This window comes from Astyanax mexicanus, chromosome 3 (genome assembly GCF_023375975.1).
Source record: "Astyanax mexicanus isolate ESR-SI-001 chromosome 3, AstMex3_surface, whole genome shotgun sequence".
NCBI classification, from domain to species: domain Eukaryota; kingdom Metazoa; phylum Chordata; class Actinopteri; order Characiformes; family Acestrorhamphidae; genus Astyanax; species Astyanax mexicanus.
The window spans coordinates 14,042,056-14,050,343 of record NC_064410.1 but is presented as its reverse complement, the minus strand read 5'-3'; the positions used below and the strand labels follow the sequence as shown (position 1 = coordinate 14,050,343).

At 38.8% G+C, this 8,288-nt stretch overlaps 1 protein-coding gene across 1 annotated transcript; it reads left to right on the top strand.

The window, feature by feature from the left end:
* Positions 1-5: 5 nt before the first annotated feature.
* LOC125799358 (beta-1,4-mannosyl-glycoprotein 4-beta-N-acetylglucosaminyltransferase-like) lies at positions 6-1,183 on the top strand. Its single transcript, XM_049475904.1, has one exon. It carries the CDS (start codon positions 6-8, stop codon positions 1,125-1,127), a length of 1,122 nt encoding a protein of 373 aa, XP_049331861.1. The 3' UTR covers positions 1,128-1,183.
* The last annotated feature ends 7,105 nt before the right edge of the window (positions 1,184-8,288 follow it).

Sequence of the window (8,288 nt, the reverse complement as noted above, 5' to 3'; positions counted from 1 at the left end):
CAGAGATGGCTGAAGACACTGTGGACAAAGCTGGGCAGCGGTTGATACTGGAGCACCATAAGAAAAACAATACAGTTCTTGATGATCGTCTGAACAAGACTGGAAAGAAAGCTGCAAAATGCACTTGCCGAACGGGTTGGCACGGCCCTAATTGTGGCGTGCCCACTGTGGTTCAGCACTCGAATCTTCGAACCAAGTCACACCTGAGTCCCAGAAAGGTTCCACGGCGGATTATCAATGCTATCAACATCAATCATGAGTTTGACCTGCTGCACACCCGGTTTCATGAACTGGCAGACACTGTGGATCTCTTCTTGGTGTGCGAGTCGAACTTTACCGCCTATGGAAATTCCAAACCACTTAGGTTTCTGCAGCTGCTCCTTAACGGGACCTTCAGCTACATAGAGCACAAGATCCTCTACATCTTCCTCGACCACTTTCCAAACGGAGGGCGAGCCGATGGCTGGATTGCAGACGACTATCTGCGCACCTTCCTGACCAAAAACGGATTGTCGAGGGTTCAGGATCATAGGCCGGACGATGTGTTCGTTCTGGACGATGCTGATGAGATTCCTCTGAGGGAAGGTCTTCTTTTCCTCAAGCTTTATGATGGCTGGACAGAGCCGTTCGGAATCCACATGCGTAAGTCCTTGTACGGGTTTTTCTGGAGGCAGCTGGGTACACTGGACGTGTTGTCAGGATGCACCGTGGCCATGCTCCTCACTGTCTACAAGGGGGATGGGATTCTGCTGAGAAGGAGGGATTATTACAACATGCCAGGATTCAGGCAGTATGAGAAGACCTCAGGACATGTGCTGATCCCTTGGTCTATCGGAAACCCAGTTCACTACGCGGGTTGGCACTGCTCGTGGTGTTTCAAACCAGAGGGAATTTATTACAAGTTGATTTCTGCGCAAAACGGTGACTTTCCTCGCTGGGGAGACTTTCCGGAGAAGCTAAAACTTACCTATATAAAGGAGCTAATACGAACTGGCGGCTGGTTTGATGATTCAGACCCAAGTTACCCCCCATCAGACCCTAAAGAGCACATGTATGCTCCTAAATATTTGCTAGAAAATTTTGAAAAGTATCGCTACTTGCTTGAGAACCCATATGCAAAAAGATGAATGCAATATCCTGACCCGCAGCAGGTGTGAAAAAGACTTAATCATCTGAAAACTCTAATCAGTCTTTGTGGGACATGGGTTAAAAAATAAATGTAATGAAAACATCATAATGCAAGAACTAGTTCACTTTTGACTGAACTTTCTGCGTTTTAAACAGTGATCTGTAAATATTGTGACCTTAATTATAATCTTGGATCTGTAGAACAGGCCTGGGAATATACTTGTGGTGGACATGCTTTTTAGTCTAGGCTAGGGGCTCTTAACCTTTTGCACTGTGCGACCCATTTTATGGACTCAAATTATTTTTACCTCATAATATTAATAATGATCCTTATGTCATAATAACAATTATATGAGTTTACTCCATTAATGTGATGGCATTCATTTGTGATGCAACAGAAAGCAGGTTCCTTACAAACTCTCACTCTCCTGCTTGCTTTCTACTTATGATTAAGTCCTAATGTTAATAGTGGAGTTTGCTGCTGGGAAAGTGAGACCAGCAACCAGCAAAACAGTCTCGCTAATATCTACAGTGCCATAATACATTTATTATTCAGTTCTGTATTTTAATTCAGATTTTACAGGATGTCCCTTCCTAAAAAAATAAGCAGCTTTTGAATAATTAACATGTAGCTACAAAGTTATAATTATTTCCTATACCGACAATGTTTGTTTACACACGGTTTGCTTGACGACACAGCACAGTGATGGTCACTGGTCCAGCATGCAGCCCACCTGCTGCTGGTGAACACACCTGCCAGAGACTTAACACCTGCTGCACAGGCTTGCAGTGTACTGTAGATACAATGTTAGTGAAAATACTGTTAAAATAATGAAATTCAGAATTTAGTGCATTTTTAAACCTCTAGCTCATTTCTGTAGTCCGGATCAGTTGATGAGTTGGTTTATTTTCCCTTTTGTTTTGGTTTGTTTTCACTCACCAAAATGCACCCTTACAAACCATGCAAGCATGCTATCTCCTCTGATTGGTCAGAGCTGTCTGGTACAGGAGCAAGAAAGTAAATATAGTAAGAAGGTTGTGTGTTCCAGAACAGCTTGTATATTTGTGGAGTGTTTAGCTAAACACAGAAAATTAGAAAACAGTGTTTTCAATGGGATGTGTGGCATAATGAATGGAGTGGTGTGGCGACGAGCATTGAAGGCTGCAAATACTTAGCATGAAGCAGCAGTGAGATTGAGGCCCGATCACATTCTCTCCACAAGTGAATCGCTCCAGAGGGTGGTTTAATTTCTTGCAAACACTGCACTGTTTTTTGAAAAATACTATCAAAACTGTAATTCCACTAAGGGCTTTTTCACACTGAAAACAATAAATACTCTCGGGTGCAGACTAAAACAACGAAAGGATGTGCTGTCAGTTTCAAACTACCTCCTCAGGTTTGAGATAAACAGCTGTTCAGGTGCAGCAATAACCTTATTTATTACCGGGATTATGTACAACGTTTGCTACTCATGGCCGTGCATCTCCACTTATTGCACGGACATCTGCACAGCACATCCTACACATCCTTAAAATAGCTTTACACTGCACAAATAAATGTGCTGGTCTGTAACACAGGCCCTTTTTGCTGTATTTCCTTTTATTGCTCCCATGACAGACAGCTGTGACCAATCAGAGATAACAGCATGCTTGTGTGGTTTGTTGAGGAGCATTTCTGTGTCTTTAGGTTTGTGCCTGTGTGAAAACATAAACGAAGGGGGAAACACTCCCCCTCAATAAAGAAACTTATCAACTGATTCGGGCCATAGAAGCAGACTACAGGTGTGAAAATGTCTTAAGATGAGCCTAAATAAGCACACACATATCAGCCTTAGAAACAATGCTGTTTTTTTATCCAAGCTCAATTTTCCACTTCTACCTTTTAAAAAGAACTTAAACAGTAAAATTGAATCAAGTTCACTCGAAGCGTCAAGAAATAAGACCACAGAATTTCTCTGATTCATTAAAACAGCTCTGCATAATGTCCAGATATGATTCTCTGCAAAATCCAAGGTTGAACAATTGCCTTTAATTAGCATCACTACTAGGACCCCCTCCGGTGTCGCAACCCTCAGCAAAAGAACCCCTGGTCTAAGCTCAGGTTAAATCTGGGAAACAGACCCAACATATGGTAAATGTCAGCAACAATACATTTAATTAACATTTTCTCTCCTCACTTAAGCACCTATTATATTTCTAAATTTGAAGCCCAATTACCCCACCCACTCATTAGGTCTCCCTCTATCACTAGCGATGCCCCCAACACCAGGAGGGTGAAGACTAACACATGCTTCCTTTAATATATGTGAAGTCAGACTCCGCCTCTTCTCCATCTGCTGCTCATGCAGCATCACTGGGTAGCTGGCCTGGGAGAGAGCGCCACCTACTTTCCCAGAGAGAGAATGCCCAGTTTGACAGACAGTCAGACAGTTTGACTGTAAGCAGCATTACCCAGGATTCAAACCAGTGATTTATAGAATCAGTGGAACATTACTTGAGCTGAAGATAATGTGAATGTTTTACTAAAGTTGATACTGAGAAATGGAAACATGTTCAGACTATGCCACCCGGAAATGCAGTGCACTTGGAAACGTTTTAGATAGCTAAATAGTACGAGACCAGACAGACTCACTGTATTATTACTGGCCTTTTCAATTTTTTTAAATGGGGTTGTGATGTGAAATTGTGGATCATTGTAGAGAAAATTAGCTCCTTACAGTGGTGGTGAATGGAATCAGGGGTCACTATGGTCACAACACAGATATTTTTGTTTCTTAATAGAAGATGATAATCATCCAGCATGCTTTCTGCCAAGCTATTTTTCCTTCAGAGTGACTATTGCTGTGTTATGCCAGTATAAAGTTACACCTTGCAGTAAAGAAAATGGCAACATGCTCTGATAGCCTACAACATTGCAGCCAGGCAATCAAAAAATATAATATGGAAAAAAAAAACTTTATGCCTAAGCAAAGGAAGCCTGTGTGGACAAAAATGCACACTAATAGTGAGGTAGTGGCAGAGGACATGCCCACTATGCAAATAAATGATGTCAGGACCCAATAGGGAAGATGCATGTGTCAATATGGTTCTGCACTATTTAAATTGAAGTTAAACTTACTAAGATGCAGCATCTAAAATATACTTCAGTGAGTGTGAACAAGTTAAAATCATTAGAATAATATCAAATTAGTTATTATACATAACTAATATTATTTGAGAAAGCAGCGATGTTACCTTTTAATAATAAAATGTTTCCCCCCGTAGATTTGTTCCACCCAAAGCTTATCATGCACTGAAAAAAATGTGGAGTAGGATTTACTTACAAAAAACGTAGGAACGTTTTTTTTCACATAAAAACAGCAAGTAAATTTAACAGAACATATATTTAAGTAATATTTGCTCATAATTCTCAGTGTATTTAACTACACATTTTTCAGTAAATGTAACTTTGCAACATGTTTAGTCAGTCTAGATTTTGTATCTTTAGTAGATTTTACTACAACAATGTAGCACCACATTGCTTTTATTATTTACTTAATAATAGTAGTAGTAATTTTAAAATTCTTCAGTAATGCTTACTTGCCAAATATTTTATTTATTGTAATATTAATTTCTGTACACTGGCTCAGATTAACTCAGTCAAGTCATCATTTTGCTTTGACTCAGTTAAGTTGTAAATACGTACAATTGCATAAGTCAAAGCTAGATAACAACTTGAATCAGTTAAGTTTATTCAACTGAGTTTTGTTCACACAACTACAGTTTAATTATCTCAACATTTTTTTTTGCCAAGTATTGAGTTTTTAGAGAACTGAAAAACTACCAGTACTGACAGCACAACACTGGGGGAGCAAATAAGTGAACTCTGTAGCCCCAAGCCAAAATACTGTCACAACTAGGAACACAGAATCAAGTTACTGTGCTCATACAACCTACAACACTGAGGTCTGACAATTATCATATACATTTCACCAGTGCATGCCTAGGATAAGGTAGCTTTAGGCAACACAAAACACAAAGATGGTATGTAAGCAAGAGGCCACACCCAATATGCAAATGTATGGTGCCAGAAGCCTATAGGAAATCTGTATGAAACAACATTTTGGAAAGAGCATTGACACATGTAACTAAAAGTTGGTTGAAATCATGTTTTTTCATGGACTCAATATCAATTTTTAAGTTTTCAGGTTAAAGTTCTCTGAACTCATTTTATTTAGTTGTACTGGCCAATAAGTTTATTCAACTTGATGACTAAAACACAAAATCACTTTTTAGAGTTTGGCTGTGGCTTTGGTCTCAAGCATCAGGCAGTTTATTCAAAATAAACTTTAATAACTTTATTTAAGGAGTTTTTAGTGGTTCTGACATTAGCTTCCATTCACCACCACAACTAAAAAAAAGACTAGAAAAGATTATCTAGAACTGAGTGTTTCACAGCAAACCCGCTCTGAATTAATTTGTTTCCATGTTAAATCTTAACCATTTAATTATGAATGAATCTGTTGGGAGGTAAATGTTTGAATATGTTTATTCACTTATTATGTTGTGTATTATTTGACTCTGTTGTTTTCGGGACTCTGTAAGTTAATGACAAAATAATTCTAATGTTTTTAAACAATAATCATGAAAAATATGATTGATGAAGCTAACCTTTAAATGCACTTGTCTAGAACATCACAACTACTCATTGGCCTAGATGTATGGCGTCACATCAATGTCAAAAGCGCAAAAATTCAAGAAAAAAAATTAAGCAGCGCGTTTGAACATTTTGCGTGTGTAAATTACCTTCTCGTGAGCACAAATGTGAAACTAATGAGCAAAAAAAAAGGGAGTCGTGGTTTTGACAGTTTGAAGGCGGGGCCAGGATCATCTCCCTCATCGAATGCTATTGGCTGATATCTCCAAAGTTAGTGACAGACCACTTACCCCCACAAGCCGGCGGAGGGAGGCTAACTGGATATGCTAATATCCAAGGGAGGGAGGTGACCCTGGCCCCGCCCCCAAACTGTCAAAACCACCACTTTCAAAACTCAAGCACAAAACACTCACGGTACGCGTCCACTGGCACTTTTCTTCAACGCAGGTCGCCGTGCCGGATGTCTCGGCTCGCCGCGTGTGGGCGTGTCTGTGACGTGAACGTACACAATGGAAGCGCATTATTATTATTATTATTATTATTATTATTATTATTATTATTATTAGTATAATACTACTACTACTACTACTAATAATTATTATTATTACTATAACTACTATCATTAATATGATGGCGATTAATAATAATTATAGATTTAAAATAAAAGATTTATGAAATTATTCACACTCACCCGAGACCCCCACACACTCTGCAACCCTCCGCCATGCAAAATTCCGCCTATTAAGGTCCTTGTAAATAACAAGTGAGGGGTCATAAAGCTCAGGGAAGCCAGAGACTGCTGTTATCAGCTTCTCCTCCATTTTGAATTGCGCCTTTTCTGTGTGTGACGCTCTACGTGACGTAGCCTACTCTGCTCTGCTTGGCCGAGATCTGATCAACTTTCCTGCCGGAGGGCGGGGCTGCTCTCAACGCAACGCAACCCAGCATGCATCGCGGCATGCGGCGGCTCTCTCCATTGAAATGAATAGGGTGCGTCGGTGCTTAAGTGCCAGTGGACGCGTACCGTCAGTCGAGCACAAACTGCTGCTGCAGGTAATTCACACAGCGCGCCAGGAAAATGAAGCTTGAGAGCAACATTTTCACGATTGCTTTTTTGTTTTTGCTCGCTAGTTTCACATTTGTGCTTACGAGAAGTTAATTAACGCTGGTTATTTTTTTTCACCTGTTATTTTTGCGCCCCTGACTTTTATTTTTGCACCCTCAACTTTTGACATTGATGTGACGCCATATAGATGCTTAAAAATGGAGGTTAATTCAAACAGTTCACGAGCGATGACACAGAAGAGACAGTCTTGTTCCATAATGGCAATGGTGGAAGGGCAGGGGCAAAAATTAAAAAAAGGACTCAACATGGGCTACTTACATATTCTATAGGGGTGTGGCTAAAACTGAAAATATTGTTAAATATTGCCTTCACTGGCAACAATTTACAATTTGGAACCCTAAATAGCACTGCATATAAGGACACATTATCTAAAATCCCTCCATCTAGAGGCACATCCTCATAATTTATTGCAGGAAAGGGCACTCAGGCACTCTTTTTTAACAATAGGGGCAGCTGACTTTGTTTTTTTGGCACTTTAGAGGGCAATGTTTTTTCAACCATGGAGCACCAGTGGGCAGTCGCACAAATTAAAAAAAAAATTGAAACCCATCAAGATTCTTTGAGGAACCTTTAAAAATGTTTAAGGAGCTTTAAGTAAAAATTCTGGCAACACTTTCTATGAATGTCATGTCGAGTCTATAAACATACTCATAACACATTATAATGCACTTATACATATAATGCATTTATATAAAATGGTTATACGTATTTATAAATGTGTATAACAATATAAATTGTGATTATAATGTGTCATAAGCATATGCATCTGTCACTATTAATCTGTTACATTACATTGGAGTGTACAATGACACATTATAATATATTCTAAATGAATATAATGTATTAGAATATTAACAGTATACAGTGGTATGAAAACGTTTGGGCACTCCTGATCATTTTCAAGATTTCTAATCCTTTCTAAATCAATGGTTGTTCAGATGAGCAACTTTCTGTAAATCCTATAAACTTTATTTAACTTCTCAAATATCACTGTGTTCATCTGCTATATGATATATTTAAATAAAAGTTCTGAACCAAATAACCAAAGAAAAATCATGAATGTCATCAGGCGTGCACAAACTGTTTCATACCACTGTAACATCATGCTTTAGCAAGGCAGCTTTGTTGAGGTTCTTGGTATTAACATATAACATCTTGTAAACACAGATGATGATGCATTATAATCACATCTCATAATGCATAATAAACATGAACAGATTTTTGTAAATATTTATAGCAATGTTTCTAATGCTTTATGGATGTATCATAATGTCTGTCGACATTCATAGAAAGTGCTACCAAATTTATTCTAAAAACATGTTCTTGAAGGTTCTTCTAAACCCCTAATAGTTCCTTAAGACAGTGTATAAAAGTGTAAAGTGTACAGTGCTCTGTACT

What these genes read in the sequence shown, in the direction of transcription:
- LOC125799358 (XM_049475904.1), top strand. Translation starts at nt 6, where the DNA reads ATGGCTGAAGACACTGTGGACAAAGCTGGGCAGCGGTTGATACTGGAG.